The sequence below is a fragment of the Nanorana parkeri genome, unplaced genomic scaffold, assembly GCF_000935625.1.
Source record: "Nanorana parkeri isolate BGI_ZX_2015 unplaced genomic scaffold, ASM93562v1 scaffold2716, whole genome shotgun sequence".
Lineage (NCBI taxonomy): Eukaryota > Metazoa > Chordata > Amphibia > Anura > Dicroglossidae > Nanorana > Nanorana parkeri.
Genome location: NW_017308984.1, coordinates 1 through 26,521, shown reverse-complemented (window position 1 = coordinate 26,521; position 26,521 = coordinate 1). Strand labels below are relative to the sequence as shown.

General features: G+C 44.7%; 1 protein-coding gene across 1 annotated transcript in view; it reads right to left on the bottom strand.

Annotated features, from left to right (window-relative positions):
* Window positions 1-26,453, bottom strand: part of LOC108802203 (fizzy-related protein homolog) — a 38,114-nt gene extending 11,661 nt beyond the window's left edge. The window contains exons 1-8 of the mRNA XM_018574071.1: window positions 25,236-26,453; window positions 23,523-23,586; window positions 11,785-11,912; window positions 5,140-5,222; window positions 2,653-2,836; window positions 2,509-2,574; window positions 402-504; window positions 86-270 (exon numbers count right to left, since the gene is read on the bottom strand). Of these exons, the coding sequence (XP_018429573.1) occupies window positions 86-270; window positions 402-504; window positions 2,509-2,574; window positions 2,653-2,836; window positions 5,140-5,222; window positions 11,785-11,912; window positions 23,523-23,586; window positions 25,236-26,453 (2,031 nt within the window). The remainder of the gene's footprint in view (window positions 1-85; window positions 271-401; window positions 505-2,508; window positions 2,575-2,652; window positions 2,837-5,139; window positions 5,223-11,784; window positions 11,913-23,522; window positions 23,587-25,235) is intronic.
* Window positions 26,454-26,521: the final 68 nt, after the last annotated feature.

Below are 26,521 nucleotides of genomic sequence, written 5' to 3'. Positions count from 1 at the left end.
GAAACAAATGCAGACCTTAAGCAAAACAGGAAATTTGTTCCAACTGAATGACTAATTATCCATATAGATATGGCACAGATACTACCTTGTTGTCATTTCCTCCAGATGCAAGCAATTGATGATCAGTGGACCATTTGAGGCCACACACTTCCTGCCTGTGACCCTGTAACCGTCTTTCAGATTGCACAGGTGGAGTACGAATATCTCTCTGTAGAATCATACGGTCCCTACTTCCAGAGGAAAGCTGATCTGCATTCCAAGCTAGTGCCCCTACAATAGAAAGCAATGGTTCAAACATGTTGCTTTAGATGTAGCGCAGGAAGTATAACGTTTTGTGTTACACATCGATGACTCTTAATGCATTAACTAAAAAGAAATGCTCTAAAAAGAAGCCACCTTACCAACTCTAGCTGTGTGTCCCTCTAATGTGGACAGTTTCTTCCCTGCTGATGCATCCCAAATCTGCACAAAACCTTTGTGTGTACCTACAGCCACCAAATTTCCCTAGAAATAAAGAAAGCAATTAAAATAAAAAATCTTCTTTGATAAAATCACAGCTCGTCAAGATGATAAAATGCAGATACAATGCCATCTGGACTTCCTGGACGGACCATTTTTTCCCCCACCTGACTTCCAGCGGAATTCCCTTTTCCTATGACCCTGTCTAAGTTGGACTCTTCCTAAGCACTTAAGGAGTGGATGTGGTTACCCCCCTCTAATACTTTGCCTGCCCCCTTCCTTAATGGTCCCTTTCCTTCCTTCCTCCCTTCTGCTCCGCCCTTTTTGTTTCTCCCCGTCTTCATTGCCTCTCTTTCAATCTTCCGCTCTCCCAGTCGAAACGTCACCACGTTGCGGTTGCTTGTATTCCCTAGGTACTCCACTGTACTTAATATATTAAATTAATCCGCGCACCCAAGTCAAAAAATCCATAAAATAAATTAAATAGCTGCAAGTGCTCTAATAATGTATATCATCCAATTTGTATAATATCTCAAGTGCACTGTGTTCCCACCCCCAGATAGCCTGTTTAGCTCAATTTTGTGCTAAAGTGTGAATGTGCAATAGTATCACTAATTTCAAAAAATGAAAAATTACAAAAAAAAAAGTCTATTCATTCATAAAAAAGTAAAAAACAATATTGAAAAACAATAATCTATTATATGGAGTTCTGAAGAAAAGTCTTTGGGAAAAAAACCGCACAGATGCTTAATCAGAGAGTGCTTCCCAATCAATGCTCTTAACCCTCATTTTGAGATCAACAACAATCTATTGTGTTCATAGTATAAGTCCAGCAAAACAAATGGAAAACACACTCATCAACTCATAACCAACTTTCAAGCAAGGTGCACCTGGCAGGGCTTTATATAAAAAAAAAAAAAAAAAGTGTGAGTGCGCTGGGAAACTTTTTGCTCTTGTACTGTATAAAGCCCTTCCCTGTGCACCTTGCTTGAAAGCTGGAGTCCACCTCTTAGTGCCGTGTATAAAATATCCGTCACCACTCTTCAAACCGCCCTCACCAGACTCAAAGAGATTGGAGGAAGTACAGGGAAGACATTCTTGCAACTAGCGGCAAAGGAGATCCTTTTGTTTTTTTTGAGAATGGCTTCACAAACGGGGGGGGACTGAACTTGGGCTGGAGGATTTCGGATAGTGTGAGCGGCTTTTACAAAGAGATTTTTATTTATATAGAAACGCCATTTGTGAGAAGTTGGCAATGTGTTTTTAACAAAGCATGTAAAAAGGGTTTTACACGATGTTGTTTTTTTAAAATCTCTTTCCTGAGCAGTACATGAAATTCTAATCGAGCTCTGGACACATATCACGGTCTGCTGTGACTTAGGATCGCTGCATATCCCTGGGACCTGTAGCAATACAAGGCCGACTATCGAACACATATGGTCACTTTCTGAGGCTGCGGTACATGAAATCGTAATTGAGCGTTAGATACATATCACTGTTCGCCGGAACCTGAAATCTCTGCACATCTCTGGGACATGTAGCAATAGAAGGCTGACCATCTAACACATATAATCTCTACTTGTACTGTGGACACCATAGATGGTTGTTGATCTCAGAATGATGGTTAATGAGCACTGATTGGGAAGCACTCTCTGATTAAGCATCTGTGGTGTTTTTTTCCCCCCAAACACTTTTCACATTGACACTTTAGCACAAAATTGAGCTAAACAGGCCATCTGTGGGTGGGAGCGCAGTGCACTTGATACTATACTCCACTGTACTTGTTTACAGATGCTATTATCTTCCCAGTTTGCAACCCCATATTAACGATGACTGCATTGTTCATGTTTGTTTATGCTCTTTGTACAACTTTATTCTTATACGTGCAATTTATGCACTGTTTTTTTTTCTGTGAATTTTGTTATGTTTCTGGTTTCATCTCAAAATTTCCCACAAATAACATTTTTCCCAACTTATGGACATTAAATGAATTCCTTGGTGAACTCAAACTCTCACAAATGCTCCAATATTTGGGATAATCCTACTCACCCTCTCAGACCAACCCACTGATGTCACAGAGTCCCCTTCTACAGATAAATCGCATAGTCTTGTCACCTGAAATAAATTATAACATTTGCATGTTATAAGTAGAATCCACTATAAACAAATGCACATCTAAGCGTTACCACTTACTTGGCTCGTGCATGCACTCCACAGATACACGCAGGTTCCCAATCCTACACTTAGAACATTAAGAGATGACCAGTCAACTAGATTGAGGTAGAAATCATCTTGCAGTTCAGGGGCATCAAGCACCTTGAATGGAATTTTAGAAATCTTGCGGGTTGGCTTTCGTGGAGAACGCAATAGCTTTTGACTGCAAGCCAAAAATTAAACATTTAGGTAACAATAAATTAGGTAAAATTGCAAACTGTTGTATTACTCATTTTCAGTTAGTTACGGTTTTGATCACTTAATTTTATGTTTTTTTTTAGTGTTGGTAATGATTAAAATTTTCGTGTTCAATTAAATCAAAAAATGTTTTAATCGATTAATTATAACGCACATACAGTTCCAACTACATTGGCCTATACACATACAGCACAGCAATGAAGTAATAAAATGAACTAGGATCACACTAATCCAGCACGTTATTAATCTCACGTGCCCCATTCAATATGGCCGCCGCTTGAGTGGGGCAACTCAGAATAATAACGTGCTGGATTAGTGTGATCCTAGTTCATTTTATTACTTCATTGCTGTGCTGTATTGTGTATAGGCCAATGCCTTGGCTGGCGCTCGTGCAGAAAGTTTCTTGGGCAAACTCAGTGGCTCTGTCGCCTAACGAAGGTAAGGGGGAGGAGTCTGGTGACATCATTGGACTCCTCCCCCTTCACTTTGTTAGCCGTCACGGACATTGATGTCACCGGACTCCTCTTCCCTTCGTTAGACGATGGAGCCACTTTGGGAAGGGGGGAGGAGTCCGGTGACGTCAATGTCCGTCCCGACGGGACTCCCGGAAGCCGGCGGAGAGGTGAGTGTTTTCATTAGCGATCAAAATAATTTTAAAATCGATCAAAAACTTTAACGATTAAATCGAGAAATTAAACTTTAATTTACACAGCCCTAATTTTTTTTATTACTCATCTAAAGTATATCTATACCCTAAAAAAATGTTAACGTTATTTTTTAGCTTCGGATAGAATGCGGAAAGTTTAGAACCGCTGTCAGGTTTTACTGCTATGTAAGGCTCCATTAAGAGATTTTTCCCTCACTTTCTGAGCCAACCAGACAGGAAGTAAGGAAAAATCTGCAACATGGAAGCAGACAAATCAGAAAAAGCTGGCAGGGGTTCAAGCACTTAACGTTAAAAAAGCACTTGAATTCTGTCAAATACAAATAAACCCCACACCAGATGCATGATAGCAGCAACACTAAAATATGATATTATTGAAAATTAAAATAATTGTGTTGCACTGTGAACCAAAGTGTACATCTGACTGCACCCACACATAGATACACTTTAAAAATCATTATTACTTATTATGGTCCTGCTGTGTGCATGTGCACTTCACTGCATTTCTGGCTACAGTTCAGTGCATCTCAATAGGACTGAGGGCCCTGTCACACCATATCCAGTGCGTTCCAACGCGGTCCGAGCCCGGAACGCACTGGATCACATAGATCAGGCCAGGACGCATTCTGAGGCGGGAGGTGGCGTGGCGGTGCCATTCATGTCAATGACACTGCAGGCCCCTCCCCACCCCAGAACGCGGCCCGGCCTGATCTATGCGATCCAGGTTTGGACCATGCCAGAACGCACTGGATATGGTGTGACATGGCCCCGAGTCCTATAGATAAACTGCACAGAGAACCGATGAGTGCAGCTTAATGCATGCAGGACTCTAAGGGCTTTGTTTACTTCATCTTATTCTGGTGTGTTGCTTCAACACGGGTTTTACTGAATGTTAACTTCCATTGTGTTAACAAACAATACATCACAATGTGTTACGGTGTACTGCAATGAGGCTGTGTTGTTAAAGTGTGTTGGGTTGGCATTTAGAATAAATGAAACAATAGCGCACCAATGAGGGCAATCAAAACTGTGACATTCCTCCTGATCTTTTTTCTTTTAAAATCAATTAAAAAAAGAAATTTAAAAACACATCAACACATGTGGCGCCTTTCAATGCACTTTGCATTGAATGTGAACGCAAGTCATAATGCACATTAACATGCACTGTGATACCTCATAACACGTGCTGGCATGTGTTTTAATGTGTTTCCATTGATTTCAATGGAAAACGCATCAATCAAAAATGTGAAATCCAGCCATATACAATGGATAGTGGCATGCTGAGGTTTACAGACTGCACTGGCAAAATAATTAAATTACATATAAGGGTAGATTCTGTTCTTGTATGGCAATACATAAAAACTTTGCTCTAATTCTGCTTTTGTTTCCGATTCCCAATGTGGGCATTTATGGATAATGTTGTCACTGCAAAAAGCAGGGGTCAATCTGATCAAGGATATTCTCTACAGACAATTTGGGTAGGGCATGTATACAGCATATTCTGACCAGAGACCAGTCTTTTCATATAGATATAATGAATATGTTCCCAGCAGAAAATCTGTAAAACTTGTATCATTATAAGAATCTCTGAAATTACCACATACCTTTTGTTGCTCACAGGTGACAAAGAATAAGGAGACACATCATTTCCATCATCGGGACTGGATCTCTTGGAACTTAAGGAATACTGAAACAAAACAAACAGACCTAAAGTGGATGTAAACTGTAACTGAATGGCATTTACTTTACTTTAGTTTAAAGTACTGTGTATCCAAAAACTGCCATCCTTTATGTCATCTCATTGCTGCTGTTCTCCTGCAGTCTCTTCCTGCTTCCATGGATGCACTCCAGTGAGGACTGCATGTCATTTCTATAGAGACAGCAGTGAACCATGCATGCTACAAACAGCCACTTATAGTCTTCATCGGAAGGCCCTGTATGCATGGCATGCATAAGGCCCCGTTCCCACTGCGCGATATGCAAATAGCGCGTTTGTCGCGCGATTTGCATATTGCGCGACATCGCGAGATTTGCCGCGCGATGTCGCGTTCAAGCTTGCATTGAGCAAGCTTGAATCGCGGCTAAATCCGCTCAAAAAAGGGTCCTGCTGTAGCGACACACGACAGCAGGACCCTTTGCCCCATTGGATTGCATTTGAGCGCGATATCGCGGGAATTACCGCGCGATAAATCGCTCAATGTGAACAGGGTCTAACTGTGACTCAAAACACAGTGTTGTCAACCTATAACAGGGAGTGCCAGGAAAAGGACCTTCAGGTATTGTATTAATGAGAACTACAGATTAATAAAATATTGAAAAGAACTTTAGAACTTACATTCACATATTAAAGCTTATACAAGATTTTAGGGATTAAAAAAAAAAACAAAAAAAAAACAAAAAAAAAACAACCCAGTCTATATCAATTGGAGAAAGGAATGCGTTTGTGTAAATAAAAAGTCAAAAGTCTGCATCTAAATAGCAAATTGTGTACAGCAGCATTTCATTAAAGGATGAAAACAATTGCACTGCTGCTGATCGAAGCAAAGCTAGTCTGTAAAGTGCCCAAGGCAGGCATGTCATACTGGTATGGTTTGGGAATCTGGTTCTCTTGCTGCTCCTTTATATCCCTCAGTAGTTTAGGAATTGAAATTGAATGAGGCCCCTACTGCTCTCCAGTTGATAAACAGCTACAAATTCTTACACAGCTTTTTAGCTTGGTACTTTAGGATATGCTTTGTGTGTCTTTTCTCTAGGAACAAATGTTGGAATTATTACTTGATATTAATTGCCATTCTGTAAAGAAAGTGTCAAAATCTGTTAATATTTACTTTTTCAGAATACCGGAGGACTCCAAAAATTGCTGTTCTGGAAAGAGTGACCAGATTCATAATCATAAGACAAAAACATGGTTAAAAACCAGATTCATAGTCACTAGGTCAGCCCCATCTACATCTATTCCTTGTACTTTACAATTAGCACATTATTGCGATAGGTGGCCTGCTTAACCGAAGATAGCAGAGATGTAGTACTTCTAAAATGTCTGCTCTTTGAAAAAAAAGCAGGTTCAGATTTTTCTTGGTGGACACATGAGCTTTAAAGTTGAACAGGATCCAGCCAACTTGCGATTTTTAGAAGGAGAGGTCAACAAAGCAGGCCTGCATATTTCTCTCATAACAAGTTTCCTTTAAAGCACAGGTCAATGCAAAAGAATTACCCATGTGACTATTTAAAAAGAATAAAAAAAGCAGGCTACCATTGCTGGTCTCTCCTACAAAAATTATTTTTGACTGGTTGTCGTACTGATCCAAATGCTTCAGTACTTTCAGAGTAACTGATCCAGAATAAATATTCAGATTGAGTGATCAGACTTAACTTGCTGTATACCTGTTCAGCATCAATGACGTAAAGTATCTAAAAATCAATATTTTCTTGCCTTGGATAAAATTAAAAGAAAATTATTAGAACCTGTCAGGTCCGTGTGCCACCTTACCTTTAGGCCTGGTTCACACCTGGGCGTTTTTGAGCAGTAGAAAAAGCGCTTCCAAACGCCCAACACAAGAAATCCCTTGATTTACAATGGCCCCTGTTCCCACCCGAGCAGCAAAACGCCAAACGCAGAAAAAAAAGTACATCTCCTTATGGCAATTTGCTGCTCAAATTTCCCCCATAGACTTCAAAGGAAATTGCAGGAAATGTGCGGAAGAAGAATGCTGCACATTTTTGTACGCATTTTTACGAGCGTTCCTCCATTGACCGCAATGTTTCTTAAGCTGCCACTCAAAACGTGTGTCCTCATGTGCGCGGGCAAAAAAAGCTAGCTGTACCCACGTATACATATGTGCAAAAACGATTATGCCTTGCTGTGAACGGGGTCTTACATACTGCACCATTGATGTAACAACAAGTAAGAGGCAATCTCTCCAAAGTAAGGGACCCCCCATTGACAGTTGTAACTGGAATAAGTGTCCCAATTGGAAGAATTTACCTCTATTCATGTTCTGGTGACAATTCAAAATGTAGGACTTTGCCTTACTTTCAGTCAGGCAACAATGGTCACAAGCACAAAGAGTGAAGCGTATGTCTCTTACGGTCTTTTAGCTTTTATGAACCTAATTTGTAAACTATTACAAACCCCATTTGTAAATTCGGTTTTGGAGAGATAAAGCATACAAAAGACCAAAGTGGTATCTGGCGTCAAGCCAAGAGGATGAAAAATAAAGCAAATCATAATTTATCCTCTAAAACAGTTCTGTCTTAAGAAAATGCCTACTATCTAATATTAAAAGACACCTCCAAAATTACTTCTATTCAACTTAACATTGGCAAGTGTCTGATAATACGGTTTCGGGAAACCTCTTACACCTTGAAAACTGTCATTAATGGATAGTTTTTTCTAGAGTACAAAGTGTTAAAAGAGACCCCATTATCAACTTAAACTGCAGGAAACTGACAGAAAAACAAAAGTATTTTAAATCTTTGCTTGCAACATTTTTCATTTGTATAAATTATTTGTATTCACTTGCAATGTACCTTTAAATTGGCTAGAAAATTTTACTACTCAAGAAATAGTGTCACTTCCCTAGCACAGCCCCCTTTCCTTTTCTCAGTGTCTAATGACTCTTTGTGCTGGCAGTGCTCATCCGCTCCTCCCTACATAACCTTTTTTGTAGCGGTTGGGGGACAAACAGTCTGAAATTGCAAATTTAAAATAGTGCATGCACACTTGCAAAACTATATGCCTCTCCAGAAAGTTCTCCCAACTGCTTTTGTATCTGGATCTGGAGATCTCCTGTCTTGAGCCACAGCCCAGAGGTCATAGACTTTCCACACCGCGCTCCTACATTTACAAGAAGGGTAAGACTATAGAGTTAACTAGGGCTCCAACAACTAATTGATTATGAGAATAGTTGGCAACTATTATCATTGTCGATAAGTTGAGAGGGCGGGAAAGCGAGAGAGGTTGTTTTTTTTGGGGGGGGGGTTTTAATGCAACTCATCGATTATTTGAAAAAAATAATCGGCAACTAATCAATTACGAAATGAATCGTTAGCTGCAGCCCTATATGCAAGTTTACAATGTAATGATTCATTCATTTTTCTATGAGTTGACTCTTTATTTTTTTCTTACAAAATTTTTATTGGATTTTAAGTTGCAAATAAACAAACAAAACATAGAGAACAGAAGCGAGCTGACGCAGCAGTGAAAGTACAGCACAAGTGAACATGCAAACTGAATGGAAGGGGGGGGGGGGCAAGAGAGGAGGGGGAAGATATTTTTTTTTTTAATGCAACCAATCGATTTAGTTGAAAAAAATAAAAATCGGGCAGCTTATCGATTATGAAAATAATCGTTTGCTGCAGCTCTAGAGTTAACATCTTAGCAGTGTGTAAAAGGGGTTCAAAGTCTGTCATAAAGCCACATAATACACTCTTTTTGTATTCAGTATACAAAGCTACAATTAAGTACCCTTCTATAGCGAAGAAGCCTCTCTTGGCTAGTTTAGTATTCAGAGATGATGACTGCAGGCACATACCGCACCCTAACATGAGGCTTCCAGATATTTGAGCCCTGTCCCGATATATATGCACACCTTACAGGAAGCAGGTACCATATATTGAAAAAAATCACATTTGTTAACTAAACATATGGATTGACAATTTAAGAACTAAGGCACAAAACAGCTTATGAATACATATTACATCACTTATGTGTACTGCATATTGTATTTTTTTACATGCATGCTAATTTTTTGGGATTTTTACATTTTTTATTTCAAATTGCAAAAGCCAATAGCAGGCTGGCTATTGCACCCACCCACTGCCTGGAGGGACCTTAACAAGAAAGCTCTCCCTTCAGGTCCTCTCCTGCTGATTGACAGCAGGCAGGTGCAATAGCCAGCCTACTATTGGCTATTGCAAGTTAAAATAGTCAATAGCAGGCTGGCTATTGGTCGCAGCGGCTGAATGGGAGACTTGTCGCCGACTTTCTACCACTGGCGACAAGTCTTCCATCCAGTGGAAGAGGGGGCAGTGGTGGGCACAGGGGATGGGGGTGAGGGTAACTGCAGCTGACAGCGGTCAGTGTACCCTCCGATCCCCACTGCCTCTGCTGATACACCAGGGAGAGCAGCAGGGATCGAAAGGGACACAGAACGCAGCATGCTCCCTGCTGGGAGAACGTATGTGTGTGTGTTGTGTGTGTGTGTTGTGTGTGTGGGGGGGGGTGGGGTTTTGCAGAGCTGATGCGGAGGAGGCTGACTAAAGCCCAGGCGCCAGGATGCAATTTCTAGTCGTCAAGCCCTAGCTAAACATTGCTATTTCCCTTAATGGTGACAGTTCAGGTTATTTTATTACTGAAACTAGCAAGAAGTTCTCTTCAGAAACATTAAAAGTCCTCCCCTGTAATTAGCTACATATATTGTAATGATCAGCACCCAAAGTAGAGCACTTCAAAAGAGCCAGTCCACTCACCAGTTTAAGTTTCAGGGATAACAAATTTCCCCCACATGGTCACCGTTATACAGCAACACAGTTCATAAAATCAATTTCCAGCCTTCTGGCTAGCTTTCCTTCAGTTCTAGTCACCCTGCTAGACCGAGTTTCCTAGATTGTTCCACTCGCAGACTAACTCTTTACCGTTTCTAATGGTCTCTCGGGTCAAGTATCCAGGATGCTATAAAATCCTGTCTATTAAGGCTCTTAAAGTGCTAAACACACATTTACAGTGTGTGTGACCTCCTCAACACCGCCTTAGCCTCGATGGCCTACACACAAGCCATGTCCGAGTACAGCCTCAGTTATTTGCGGTTCAAACCCACCATTACTCAACCCTTTCATGCCCAAAAGGTCATTAATGCCTAGATGCCCAAGACAAATTTTGCAGTATCAGCATGCATCTGTTAACTTGTCTAAATTGTTTTTAAAAACATAAGACTTTCATTTGGAACAATGTTTAATGTTATAATAAAAAGCTTGCTTTGGTTTCTTTTTTATTATAGGCTGACAAGTGTGCAAAAAATATTTTTTCAATTTACAAATGTTAATACTGCAATTGTCAGATACAGTAGCTGGCAGCAGCAGGTTGAAGGCTTATTTTGACAAAAAAAAGTCTTCAGTATGCATATGATCACCATTCCACGGCTGACATAATGATCACATGGTTGGGGACAGCTTTGATTGGTTCGCAATCGTTATTGGGCATCTGTGCTATCGGTGACAGCTGGACATGAGTGTCGGCTGCTCCCTTCTCAAAGAGAGGGTTGTTTATGAATGTATCTTCAGAACAGGGTGTAATGCTTAGAAATGCTAACATAGGCATTTCAGGGAGAGGTTAGACGTCTCCACTGAGCTACCTGTTCTAATCTCTTAAGCACACATTCTGTGCCAGAACTGATGCTTCCAGTGGCATTTACTACATTCTACCCAGTGTCTGAGGAGACACTTTCCCTGATGACTCCCCTTTACCTTTGGGGACAGTCACCGCTGGCTTGCCTTCCTCCTCCATCGGGCAGCGTAAGCGGTTTCTTCCCCCACAGACTGTCCTGGTATTCGAGCTCCACAGGTCCAACACACCTCACAGCAGAGAGCGCGCAGCGGAAGTGAGGCAACAAGCCGCGACGGAAGCGAAGAAATCACCCGCGACCGGAAGTGACGACATGCGCCCCAAGACGAGGCTTGGAACACACCGGAAGTGCCTCTCAGTCCACTGCCCGCTCGATTCACCGCTCCAGCATGCCGGACACCGCTACAGAACCCCACTACCAGCTCCCCTACATCAAGCAGGGGGAAGCAGGACAGGGCCACCGGCCTGGGGGCCTCAGGAGTGGATCCTTTAAGGGAAGAAAGGAACCAGATCCTGGCCTTTCAAACAACATAGGGAAAAACACCCCTCCGCTCTACAGCAAGGCCAGAAGGGAGGGAAAACACCTTCAACAGCAGAGCCGCACAGAGGGGGATCCGTGACCTCAAGGCCAACCGGTCAGGAAGAAAAAGAACAAACGTGACGTGGTCCTGGACGGTAGGAAACACAATCTAAACTGAGGTACGAGGGGAAGGGGAGGGGCTTTTAACTGTTTTGCTAATTGTGTTTCCTGTAGAAGGTGGAACCAATCATCTCTCAGGTTGCTGTCCTGGAAGATGATTCGGGAAATTGATGTTTCTGTTAAATTTAGGTGAGGGCGGTGTGCGTGGGGAGGAACAGACAAATATCACCTTAAGGTACAATATAGTAAAGAATGTGATTTTTTTACTGTAAAAAGGCTCTTCTTCTCTGGTGTAGAAGGCTGCAAGCGACGATCTTCAGTTTGGGGATCCTGAACCTTCTCAATTCCAGCTCCTAAGAGTTCATTCTTGAGTAGGGCAGAGTATGCAAGGCCATCTGCAAGAGTAAAGCATAAGTAATCTTTCAGCACTGTGCAAGCTGGAAGACAATACTAGAAAAGTCCTCTATACACTGGTGCTGAACTTCAAAGATAATTATGGCCCAATTTTATTTTGCCATAGTTCTTTTTAGGCTCATAGGAGGACATATACCAATGTCCTCCTGTGACCCAAAACTCAGCATATAACGGGCATTTGCACGCCATATGCTGACAGCGCAGAGCCGCATTGCGGCCGGAAAAGATCCCGACGTTGTCAACATCCAGCCTGCTACCTGATTGACAGCTGGCTCTGCCTCTCTAGAGGTAGAGCCAGCTGTGCCCACCCCCTCCCCTGTCTGTCCCTCCAGTCAGCGCTGAAGGAACGGAGGGGGGAGGGAGCAATCCCTGCCGGGAGCAGTGACTGACAGTCGGGGACTGAGCGATCAGCAGTATGTGATCGCTCAGTTCTCGTTCTATAGCACCGACGTGTGACAGCTTCATTGTCACACATCAGCTCTAATTCTGGGGATAAGTGCATTTCATTCTCCCTAAAATTCTCCTTTAACGCTAAGGGGAATATTTATGAAGCAGTAAATGTGACACTCAACATTACTGCAGATAGATCAATTACTATTTAAAACACATCCCCTAGTAAGATTCACTTGCAGTGAATGTTTGGTAAATATCACATTCATTTCTTTATAAATATTCCCATAAAATGTTGGCAACAATACTTTTCAAAGAAAACCACTACATTGAACTGCGATACATAGGAAACACATTGGGGTTGATTTACTAACCTTATAAACACACCACGAACATGTATACACCTCTGTAGTGTGTTCCCTCCCAGCATGATCTATGGGTGGAATCTAAACACCTTTGTAGTGTGTACACACCCAGCAGGTGTGTTGTGCAAAGCCCTGCCCTGAATTGCAAGGTGATGTTTAAATTAGCTCTACATTGTGTTGCTTGCGTTGATGAATGCAGGAATGTAAATGCATGAGCTAACCATTTTTGTCTAAACTGTGAAGCAGCATTATATATGCATCATGTGCATGATTTTTCCATATATGGCATTAGTGGAAATATGCTTAGAGACTTTTTGGTTGATAAATACGCTTTGCTGTGTAAAAATCACACGCACCTGGTCACTTAAAGTGAAATTTGACCTACAGGACTAAATCACCAACTGGTTGAAGATCTCCTTGCTACAGTTTTTTTGCTATGTTCCTCCACCTTGTTCACATTAGTGCAGTTGTATTTTTTGGTAATATATATAGATAAATAACATTTAAAAAATCCAACAGGGAAGAAGGAAGGCTCCTGTAAAATCTGCAGATACTGTGCATACATGTGAACTCAACACAAATACTTCTATAACTGCCATTCCAGAGGGAGATAAATAGGGATGTCCCGATACCCCTTTTTTAAGACCAAGTACTTCCACTCATGTACTTGACGATACCAATTACCGATACTTTTTCTTAAAGGGACAGGTGACATTTAAAAAAAAACAATAGACTAATGATTTTAGGCCAATTTGTTTATGATTATGAAGAACTTTAATATAAGACTGTTTTAGAACAATAAAACAACTAACCTATTCATGTATTCAACTGCGATCATGTGGGACCGCCCAGGCGGTATTGCGTCGGGAAACCGCGCAATCTGCCTGGCGCGAATGGAGTACCATTAGAAAATAATGGCACTGCCAGCGCAATCGGCGGTGGTGTACGATTCCATGACCGCCCAGCCATCTGCTCGGTTTTGTGCACGATGACCGGGCGGTCATGGATTGCACTCCACCGCTGATCGCGCTGGCAGTGCCATTATTTTCTAATGGCACCCAAGTCGGGCTGGTTTTCATTTTTTTCCAATTTTTATTTACTTTGTAAACATTTTTAATTTTAATTTATTTTATTATTTTTACTTTATTGTCTTTTTTTTTATTTAGTTACATTTTTAATCAGTTGTTATTTTTTTTAACTTTATTTTATTATTTTTTACTTTTCCTAACTATTTTTTTCACTTAAATTTATTGCTATCACACATGGGCTAACAAACCCCTGTGTGATAGCATTTGGAGGTGACAGGTACTCTTTATTGGCCCTGTCACCTCCAACACAGGAGTTCTAGCACAGCACAGCACTGTGCTAGAACTCCTGTGACAAGAACGAGCCGGGGACAGGGGAGGGAGGTGACAGAGCCTGTCACAGATCCATGAGTCCAGCTCCGTCACTGGGTTGCACTTGATGGACGTATGTCTTTATTCAACCCCAAATACTATGTAACTATGCTCCACGCCCCCTGCCCTGTCACTGCTCCACGCCCCCCTGCGTCACCGCTCCACGTGCAATGGAGGTGCCTCACGAGCTGCCGATAGCTTTTTTCCCTCTCATGTGAGGACGACGTCGGCGGCGCTGAGCGGCAGAGCGTCGCTGCTGTGGGTGGAGCTCCAGGTCGCCGGCCAACTACATTAGACCCCACCTGGAGCTCCGCCCACAGCAGTGATGCGACGCTCCTCCAGCCTGCCCAGAGGACCCCAGCCACCACGGAAGGTAAGAAAAGAAAAAAAACAAACATAGCGCAAGCTTCGGCGCTAGGCATCGGGGCATTTTGACAAGTACAAATTGGAAAGAAGCCGTAGCTTCCAAGTAAACAGGGAGAGCGCGAACCACATGCAAAAAGTGGATCGCACGTTCCTTCCTATGAACCAGCTTTGGCACAGGGAAGGTAAGACAATGTCCTCATTCAGATGGAATGCCGACACAACTTTAGGCAGGAAGGCCAGCCGAGGACGGAGAACGCCTTGTCCCTATGCAAAACCAGCAAGGAGACTTGCAGGACAAGGCAGCCAACTCCGACACCCGCCGAAGGGAAGTGATGGCCACCAAAAAGGCCACCTTTTGTGACAAAGACATAAGTAGAATCTCCCGAAGAGGTTCAAATGGAGATTCCTGCAACACCGAAAGCACCAGATTCAGATCCCACGGTGCCAAAGGCGAGCGGACAGGGGGAGCTATGCGCATCACCCCCTGAACAAATGTGGGGACTAAAGCATTAGACGCCACCGGCCGCTGGAAAAGCACAGCCAAAGCAGATATTTGGCCCTTCAACGTGCTCAAGGCCAGCCCTTGACCCACCCCGCGATGCAAGAATTCTGCTGACAGAAAACAAGCGCGGGGACAGTGCCCCCAGCCTCACACCAGGCAAAATAGAACCTCCATGAGCGATGGTAAATCTTACGCGAAACCGCTTCGCGCGCCCTAAGCATCGTGGAAATGACCGCATCGGACAACCCCCGGTCATAGTTTCCGATTAATCGATGATTGAAAAAGTTGACAACTTTTTCAATAGTCGATTATAATCGATTATGTCGATTAGTTGTTGCAGCCCTAAATGGTATACACTTTGAAATGGCTTCAACAGCCACGCCGTCAAAGCCAGCGACTGTAAAGAAGGATGGAACACAGGTCCCAGGGACAGAAGATGGGGACGCAGAGGCAGCCGCCACGGGGCGTCCACCACTAGCTGAACCACGTCCGCGTACAATACCCTCCCAGGCCAGTCCGGGGCCACGAGGATGACGGTGATGTCCTCGGACGCAATCCGGTGCAGAAGCCTGGGCAACAGGTACAGAGGAGGGAAGGCATAAATCAGACCGTAATGACCCCAAGGAGCCACCAGGGCATCCGCCGCCTCCCCCAGGGATCCAGGGCCTCGGCCACAAACCTGTCCACCTTCCGGTTGAAGCGAGACACCAGAAGATCCACCGCCGGCGTCCCCCAGCGAAGACAGAGCTGCTGAAACACGTCCGGGTGCAGTGACCACTCTCCCGGGTCCACCGACTGTCGACTGAGGTAGTCGGCCTGCCAATTGTCCACCCCCGGTATGTAGACCGCCCAGAGAGCCAGAACCCGATTCTCCAGCCAGGAGTGAATCCCGAACACTTCTCGACCTGAGGCCACGCTTTTTGTGCCGCTCTGGAGGTTGATGTACGCCACCGCGGTGGCGTTGTCTGACTGGACCCGAACCGCCAGATCCTGAAGCCGGGTCGACCAATGAAGGAGGGAAAGGCGAATCGCCTGAAGTTCCAACACATTTAAAGGAGAACTATGGGGTTCTATCTTTTCTTGATTAATGCATTCCTTAGGCTAAATAAGTAAATTATGTAATTTACTATAATTAGCCAAAATGCACAGTAAGGCTGTAAACTAGGGATGTCCCGATGCCACTAATCAGGCCCAAGTACAAGTACAAGTACATCCCCTCATGTACTTGCCGATACCAATTACCGATACTTTTTCTTAAAGGGACAGGTGACTTTAAATGATCCATAGTACAACTACATGTTATGTACTATGGATCATGGTTTAACCTATTCATGTTAGCAGGGGAGAATTGTAACTCTATTGCTGGAGTGTAGTGGAGCTGTGTGCTGTATATATGTACATTGCACACGTCCATGGTAAGAAGAAAAAAAAAAAAACATAGCGCAAGCTTCGGCGCATTTTTACAAGTACAATTACTTGTCAAAATGCCCTGTATCGGGCCCGATTCCGATGCTAGCATCGGTAATCGGGACATCCCTACTGTAAACCCTTATTTGTGGTGGTGGTGGGCGGGGCTTGAGGGGAAGGAGCCCAGAATCGGGGCAAGCACCTTGGTGAACACTCTCAACCCCACAAATTGAAAATGCTCCTCCCCACCGCGAAGATACCGCTAATGAGACCCGCAAACGGGCACATGAAAGTGTGCGGGGTCTCTGCTCTCCGGAACAGTCAAGCGGAACAGACTGTGGAGGGAACTGAGGCACCTAGGAGCACAGGTAGTAATGTTGCAGGAAACTCATTTTCGTGATAATGCTGTACCCAAGCTGCCTACACATATGTACTCTGGTTGGTATCTTAGTAACTCCCCCATACCCAAATCCTGCGGGGTTGCAATAGCTGTCCATAAGATGTGCCCCTTCCAATTCCTTGACCAAATAACAGACCCTGGTGGCCGGTTCTTATTTTTGAAGGGGTCCATCGAGGGCAAGATTTTCACATTTGCCACGGCATATGCTCCCAATACTCGTCAGCTTATGTTCCTGGACTCTTTGCTGGCCAAACTGACGTACTTCCAGGAGGGCCTGCTTGGGCTGGGAGGGGACTTCAATTTTAGTCCTAATCCAGTACTGGACACGTCCTCGGGCACGTCCGCACACTCCCTTGCGGCTCTGCGACACTTACGCAAAGCCTTCTATGATAAGCACTTACTAGACACCTGGAGGGTGACTCATGCATCAGATAGAGACTACAGCTACTACTCTAAGACCCACGACTCTTACTCCCGGATCGATATGCTGTTTATTGATCAATACTATCTGGACGCCTTGTGTGAGGCGACTATTAACCCCATTACTATTGCCGATCACGCCTCTCTCTCGATTTCATTGCCCCGGGTCCCCAGCACTTCGCGGACCTGGCGCCTCAATGAGAACCTGCTTGATGACCCAGTGGCGGCGGGTGTGACCTCTGAGACGCTGCGCCTTTACTTCTTAGAAAACACAGCGGGGGAGACCTCGGTGGGCTCAGTGTGGCACAAGGCAGTGGTCCGCGGAGTGCTGATTTCACAGGGCTCGAGACTGAACAAGGCTAGGAAGGCTGAGCTTGAACGCTTGATAGCTTCGATCCGGGGAGCAGAGCAACGCCATAAGCGCATGGGTCTCTCCCAAGATGCCCAGGATTTGGTCACCCTCCGTAAAAATCTAATAGACTTCTTAGACCTCCAAATTAAAAAGAAACTACGCTATGTCTCTCACCTATATTATGAGCAAGGGAATAAATGTCGGCGCCTGCTAGCCAGGGCGTTGAGGAAGAGCAGGGGGGCTGACCCACGTCCACAAGCTTCAAACCCCCTCGGGGCCCCCGGTTTATAACTCCTTCAAGATAGCTGAAGCCTTCAGGGACTACTATGCCACACTGTATAACATACACCCTACTATGCCCCCGGAGGCACTATCCGCCAAAAAATCCCTTATCAGCCAATACCTGAAGGAAGCGGGCCTTAAGGCACTTTCCCCCTCAATTGCGGCTGACTTAGATAGACCTATCACCTCAGAGGAAGTGGAGGCTGTCATTAAAGCGTCACCTAATGGGAAGAGCCCGGGCGGCTTCTCGAAAGTTTACTACATGAAATACATGCCCCTGCTTTCCCCACATTTATGTTCCTACTATAATGCCCTAGCCAGGGGAGTCAGCACCCTCAGAGGCTTTGCTGGCTTATATCACGGTCCTCCCAAAGGAAGGCAAAGACCCCTCTACCCCTCAAAGCTATAGGCCCATATCGCTGCTTAATACAGATTTCAAGTTTCTCTCCAAGATACTGGCCGACCGCCTGAAGGTCTTCCTGCCCGCTGTTATTCACCCAGACCAGACCGGTTTTATACTAGGGAGAGAGACTAGGGACAGCTCCCTTTGAGCAATCCATGCGGTTCACTGGGCTACCCACCGTGCCTCTCATCCTCCTTCTGACACTGAGAAATGTTTGACAGGGTGGATTGGACTTTTCTGAGGACGGTGTTGGAAACCCTGGGGCTTGGCCCCCAGATGATGAGCTGGGTGGCCTCTCTCTACAGTGACCTATCAGCCCGCGTGAAGGTGAATGGTACCCTTTCCAACCCCTTAAGAATTGGAAATGGCACCAGGCAGGGATGTCCTTTGTCCACGCTCTTGTTCGCGCTGGCCCTGGAGCCCTTCCTGAATAAGGTCCGCAATAACCCTGATATTAAAAGGCCTGACGATTGGCTCCCAGGAACATAAATTATCTGCTTATGCAGACGACATCCTTTTTTATGTTACGGATCCCATCACCTCGCTCCCTAACTTGGTCTCGGAGTTCGCCCATTATGGACAGCTATCCAACCTCAAAATTAACTACCATAAGTCTGAAATTCTGCCCATCACGGTCCCGTCGGCAATGGCTCACCAGTTGAGACAGAGCTTCCCGTTCTCCTGGTCCACGACGGCCATAAGATATCTGGGTATTCAATTGACCAACCACTGCTCCCGCCTTTATACGCACAACTTTGAACCCTTACTACACAACCTCCAGAGAGATCTCCAGGATTGGGATCGCACATCGTTCATGTGGCTGGGTCGCATTAACATACTGAAGATGACTGTGCTCGCTCGGATCCTCTTCTACCCCCAAATGATACCTATATTACTATCTCAAACATACTTTGTAAAACTTCGTAGTCTGTTTATTCGCTTTGTTTGGGGGGGGTAAGAGACCCCGAATAGCATATACCATCCTGCGCAGGCCCAAAGGGCCGGGGGACTAGGCCTACCTGACGTTAACCTATACTATAAAGCCATCTCTCTCCAAAGGATTGTTAACTGGCATTTTGACGCTTCCACCAGGCTCTGGGTACAGATGGAAAAATGCATGGCGGGTCGTGATCTGGGTAGCTTGTGCTAGTCGTGGTCTCTCTGACCACACATCCCCCGACTCATCAGACCCTCCAGCTGTGGGATAGACTAAATGCTGGGGGTCTCCTCTCGCCCCCGCTGTCCCCACTAGGGGGCTATCCATGGTTCCCTCGTGGGGAAGATATTTCCTTTTTCCGCCTATGGGACCTGCAGGGAGACTTCCGCTGTCATAAACTCCTCAGCCGGAGTTCTCTGATGTCCCTGGAGGAGATCAAAACCAAATTTGGCGATTTCCTCTTGGCAGACTGGAGGTATCGACAACTTACCCATTTCTTTGGAACGATTGCCAAGGGTATGCGGCCCATGTCCTCCCTCACACCCTTTGAGTCCCTATGTGCGGGATCTACATCCCCAGATCGACTAGTCTCATCCTTTTATGGCATGCTTTTGTCCACGCTCACAAGAGACAGACCAAGGTTCCTGGGGGAATGGGAAAGGGAGCTGGGACGGAATCTCTCAGATGACCAATGGCACTTGATATACCGCTTCACACACAAATCCTCTGTAGACTCCAAGATGCACAAAACCAATTACAAATTGCTGTCCCGTTGGTATCGTACTCCGCTCTACCTGAATGCCATATACCTGGGGACACCCTCGCACTGTTGGAGGGGATGTGGGCAACCAGGTAGTCTCCTACATATCTGGTGGGAGTGCCCTCTTGTACGGGGCTTCTGGCAAGATAATCGCACTCAAATTAAACTTATCACAACTATAGACATACCAGACGACCCCGTTCATATCCTGTTCCACCTCCCTTCCACGTCCATTGGCTCCTATAGGAGGAGTGCCCTGCCCCATCTTTTGGATGCGGCGAGGAGACTCAACCCCAGATACTGGAAGCAGGCTAGGGTACCGGGGAGATCTGAATGGGTGGCGCAGGTCACACAAATCCAGGAGGCAGAGGAGTGGGTGGCGAGGAGTGGCAACAAACATGACCGCTTCTACTCTAAGTGGGCAACATAGCTGCACTATGTATCTAACCCGCCTTGACGGGTGATCCCGTGAGGGCACCCAGGCACTGGCTTGATGAGTCATCCCCCGGCTCTTGGCCTTCTGGGAGGGTTCCACTTCATGAACTACCTAATAGCACTGGATATCAGTATGTACTGCTTTAGATACTCGGAGATAGGTTGGTGTACGACATCACCATCTTCCCTGAAAAATCGAGCCTATGTGATGTGACATGATGAGGCCGGGGCGACATACTCGCTTATTGCGTTACATCGTGATCATGTAAGTCATTGTATTTGTGACTTTTTTCTTTATTTATTTTTGCTGTCGGGGTTTATGTTGGACCCACTTTTGTTCCTTAAATGTTCCTTTGTGAATGTGACTATTTGTGAAACGAGAAAAATAAAGATTATACAAAAAAAAAAAAAAAATGATGCACGATGTTACACGAATTGGCAATAAGTACATTCCAGCAAAGCATAGTTGTAAAATGCCCTTAAAGTGACATTAAAGTTAAAAAAAAATTCCCTCACCCCAATGTTAATGTTAGCACTTACCTTAAATGAGGTTTCTTAATACGATCTTCCTCTCCTTTCCTAATGTTTTCATCTGTCCCTCCAGCGGTGCGATCCAGCGCCGACTCCTCTCTGCTTGCAGGCACTTCCGATCCAGCAGTGTCTGCATGCGCGTGCACGCATCCATAGACTTACCTTGCATCTCTGCTCGTCTCCTGGCCGAAAAAACGAACTGTGCCCACCCCAAGATGCCTTGCGGCTGCCTGAGCAGTTTCGGATTCTCAGACGGGAGCGCGCGACGAAAACAGGGTAAGCTTAAACCGCTGATAAATCGTTTTTTTTTTCCAAACTTTTTGCCTATTTCTACTGCTTGCTGGAAAAAAACACAGAGGGTTTAGAAACCCTTTAACCCTTTCCTTGCCAAGGACGTATGTCGTACGGATCTGCTGTCCCCCACTTGTAGGGTCTGTGGCAGCGGGGATCCAATGAAAATTGGCCGGCGGAGGGGGAGGGACGAGCGGCAGATTTGGTGTCCTCAATTTCTTTTTCTATTTCAAAAGGGAAATGTCAGGGGTCTATTTAGCCCCAGATATTTCACCACGCCCCCCCAAACAGTAACAAATAAAATAAATAGAAAATGTAAAAAAAATAAAATTAAAAAAAAATGTGTACAAAAAAAGCTAATAAAAAAAAGCACAACCCCTCCCTTCCCCCACATAACATACACATATTGAGGTGTACGCCATGCACATGCACTGCAGTGCGTTGTTAGAACGCATCGCAGTGCATTATTTTTTTAATGTATTTTTTTTTCTTCAAAAACATTTTTTTTATTAACTGCGGCAGCGCATGGCAAAGCTTTGTGACGCATTGCCATGCGTTGTGATCTTTGTGTTGCAGTTAAATATTCGCCTGTATCATTTTATCACAACACAAACACAGCGTAAAAACCATTTTTTAGCACAAGTCGCTTATTTACAGTTTTGAGTACCGTCATTTTTTTTACCTTTTAGATCTATTCTGCTGGTACCGAGCAGAATAGAAAAAGTAAAAAAAAAAAAAAAAAAAGGTTAGCAGTGACAGCTAGCTCCGCACAACTGTTTTCTATTGGCCGGGACCAGCTGTCATTACAATGAGAGCTTGTCGGAGCCGGTGGTCATATCAAAGCCGGCTCTGACAAGCTCTCATGACAGTCCAGCGTCTCCTGGTTACTAGGTAACCAGGAGATGCTGAACTGTCATTACACACCGAGAACCCGGCGGAGCCGCCGTGATATCATGCCCAGCTCCGCCAGGTTCTCAGTGTGTAAGGACAGTCCAGCGTTCCCTGGTTACTTGGTAACCAGGAGATGCTAAACTGTCCTTACACACTGAGAACCCGGCAGAGCCGCCTTGAAATCACAGCGGCTCCGCCGGGTTCTCAGTGTAATGACAGATCGGCGTCCCTGGTTGGCTGTTCATTCATGAATTTCTGAATGGGGACTACCACTCACTATGGAGGCTTCTCCCCATTCATAAACTGCTTCATAGTAAATATTTTACTATCAGCAGTTTCTGAATGAATGGGGAGGAGCCTCTGTACTGAGTTCTTCCCATTCATTGAGTGCTGAGGCTGCAGAAAAAGAAATTGAGGATTTGGTGTCCTCAATTTCTTTTTCTATTTCAAAAGGGAAATGTCAGGGGTCTGTTTAGACCCCAGAGATTTCACCGTAGCCCCCCCCAACAGTAAAAAAAATTAATACAAAATAAAAAAAAAAGAAGTTTAAAATGTTTTTAAAACAAAATAAAATTTAAAAATAAATAAAAAGTGTAAAAAAAAAAAAAAAAGCACAACCCCTCCCTCCCCCCACAAAACATTCACATATTGTGGGCCATCATGCACATGCGCTGCAGTGCGTTGTTAGAACACATCGCAGTGCATGATTTTTTATTTTCTTTACAAAAAAAACATTAAATTATCTGTGGCAGCGCATGGCAAAGCTTTGTGACGCATTGCCATACCTTGTGTTGCAATTAAATATACACCTGTATCATTTTATCACAACACAAAAACAATTTTTTACATAAGTCGCTTACAGTTTTGCGTACTTTCATTTTTTTACCTTTTCGCAAAAAGGCGCAATTACAAATTTGCTAATATTTGTTATTTATTAACTCAATACAGTTTTATCTTTTAGATTTAGTCAGAAAATAATTTTTTTTGTGCACGGATACTGATTTTGGTGTGTTAACAATTGAATTGTGTATTTTTATCGGTTTAATATTTGAGAAACATTTGCGCAATTATCGCGGGGCCTACAAATTTAGTATCACCATATTTTTATTCTACCGGGCCTGCGCTTTCAGAAAATATATGGTTTGGGGGGTCTTTTACAAACGCTAGCAACCCAGCAGTTGAGAATCAAATCGATGGGAAAAAAATTGCAAAAATGGCGTGGCCAGCTGATTTTAAAAATGTTCTGGAGGGCTTGGCAGCGAAAGGTTAAGGAAGCAGAATCTTCAGCGAGTTTATCTGTAGTCAACAGATAACAGCTTAAGAAAATGTGATTAATCTAAATCTATTATTGGTGTTGCAGTTCACTGAAAAAAAACAACAACAAAAAACCTACAAATTGGAATATCCTGTCATTTTTTCATTATATACATAATAATAATTTAGAAAAAGGGAAAACACACACCTTTTCCGCTATCTGATGTAGCATCTTTGGCTTTCCGGTTTTGGCTTGGCGATTTCTCATTTTCCTGAATGCAAAAAGAAAAAAGTTATTTGTTCACAAAGTAAAACATGACAAAACTAAATCACAGCTGTGTGATGTCGAGCATAGTAACCATTAGTAAAGGTGAACAATATAAATTATGTAGGTAAATTGAAATCTAAGGCACTGCTGCCTCTTACTGCTGGTCTCACACCCTACAGATATACAGGTATAGTCATCCTGAGCCTAGGCACATACCCATGTTATTAGGTGCAATGCTATTTTTCAGAAGAAATTCCATAACAACAAAAAAATGCATTTTAAAAGGTAATATTTTTTAACACTTAGCATCTCTAAATATTCCCTATTTTCACCTTTTTATTTTAGGTCCACTTTAGGAAAAGTCAAGTGCTATACAACAGGCAAGGTGCTATTTCTTACATAGGGCTCTTTTGCAGCCAATTAAAACACATTAATGTTGCACCACAGGACTGTATCTGCTGCCCGAGGGACTTATTGCGAAGTCTAAAGCACAGGCATATAAAGGATTTGCCTACAACTGTAGTTGCTACAAGCCCCAACAATGGTGTCAAAGGGATTCTCACAAGACAGGTCTAATCTGGCACCTTATCGGTGCTATTCTGCTTGGTAAGAGGAATTTTTTTATTCTTTTTGCTTTAGGGCTTGTTCCAAATGTGAATCCAAACGCACCGCAATCCCTCTCAATACTTCCCCCTGCATTCTGGGAAGCTACTTTATTTGTTGATAGTTAAGATACTTGAATGCATTTTTAAAATTTAAAGGATAATTAAAGCCTCCCGTTTGTTTGGGTCACTACAGGCTTCCCTGGAATGGTTAGTGGATTGCGAGCTGCAAATATACAACTCAGGGGGATACACATTCCCCTTGCACTTGGAATCTAAAATGTTGCACTGTTTATTAGGGCAACTTAAAGTAGTATTAAGGTCTGGTTGTTTTTTTTTTAATGCAGAGAAAAAAGCAGAGTTTAAAGCAGAGTTGATTACCTGATAACTCTGTTTCCAGGAATCTTCCAGGGCAGCCATCGAGATATAGGCTCCGCCTGCCTGCAACAGGAAACACATCAACCACATTAAATAGACTCCTCCTTCCATCCCAAGTCAGTAACCTCTAGGACCGAAGGCTACCCCATGCACAAAAGTATCCCCTCCTTCATCCAACCTCGGATGCCACCTGGATACACACCAAGGGCGGGAACTGGCTGTCCTGGAAGATTCCTGGAAACAGAGTTATCAGGTAATCAACTCATGTTTTCCCCAGTCATCTTCCAGGACAGCCATCGAGAGGATCAGTGAGGACAAATCTTACCTCCTAGGGTGGGACCACAGCTTGCAGGACTTTCCTGCCAAATGCCTGGTCTTGTTGAGTCATAAGGTCCAGCCTGTAGTGCCTGACGAACGTCTGGAAGCTGGACCACGTGGCTGCTCTGCAGATCTGTTCTGGAGTAGCCCCTGCTCGCTCTGCCCAGGACGTAGCCCATGCTCGAGTCGAGTGTGCCGCAAGCGAACCTGGCAGCACCAAGCCCTGTGCTTTGTAGGTGTCAGTTATGGCCATTTTAATCCACCTTGCAATCGTGCTTTTAGTGGCCCTGTTCCCCCTAGTGGGTCCCCCAAACGTAACAAAGAGGCGTGACGACTGCCGCCAAGGTTTTGTGACTTGGAGGTACTCCAAGACACACCTTCGAACATCAATACCCTGCCACTCCCGTTCTCTAGCAGAGGCCGGGTTAGTGGCAAACGACGGAATGACCACCTCCTGAGTCCTGTGGAAGGTGGAAACCACCTTCGGCAAGAACGCCGGGTCTGGTCGCAAAATAATCCGATCTGCCAGGATGGTGCAGTAGGGGTCGGTAATAGAAAATGCCTGAATTTCGCTCACCCTACGTGCGGAAACCAACGCCACCAATAGGGCCGTCTTCAACGTCAGTTGCTGGATGGAACACCCCTCCAGGGGCTCAAAAGGCTGTTTGAGAAACCCTTGCAGCACCACCGAGAGATCCCAGTTTGGCACCCCCTTACTCTTCGGGGGTCTCATTCTGCCTACTGCTCGGATAAATCGTCTGATGAGAGGCTCCTCCGCCAATCGAATGTCCACAAAATTAGACAGGGCAGAAACCTGCACTTTCAGAGTACTACAGGAAAGCCCTTTATCCAAACCGACCTGCAGGAAATCCAACACCAATGGCACTGTGGCCACCGCAGGCCTACCCTGCCTGTAGTACCAGCTGGAAAACACTTTCCACACCTTCAGGTAGATCGCAGAGGTCACCGGCTTTCTGCTGTGCAGCAGTGTAGTCACCACCCGTGCGGATAACCCTTTGCTGATTAACACCTCCCTTTCAGTAGCCATGCTGCTAAATTTAAAGCTTGCACCTGCGGGTGGCTCACCGGGCCCTGCATCAATAAATCCGCCGCTGGCGGAAGGAGCAGAGGCCCTGCCACACATAACTCCAGGAGGGTCGTGAACCACGGCCGCTTCTGCCAACATGGCGCTATGAGAATTAACGCCATCCGTTCGCCCCTGAGCTTCCGAAGCACATTCGGGATTAACTGCAGTGGGGGAAATGCGTACCCTAGACTGAAGCTCCAGGGGTGCACCAAAGCGTCCACCCCTAGGGCTCCGTCGTCCCTGGAGAGCGAAAAAAAATTGTTCCACCTGCTTGTTGTTTGCTGTTGCGAAGAGGTCTACCTCGGGACAGCCCCACAAGCTGGTGATCCATGCGAACGTCCCTGCGTTCAGAGACCACTCTGACCTGTGCAGCTCTGTCCTGCTGAGCGAATCTGCCAACTCGTTCAGGCTGCCCTTGATATGCCTCGCCGTCAGCGAGAGGAGGGTGTGCTCTGCCCAAGTTAGAATATTCGTCGCCAACTGCATGAGGCCCTGAAAGCGCGTGCCCCCTTACCGGTTTATGTAGGCCACTGCCGCGGCGTTGTCCGAGGCCA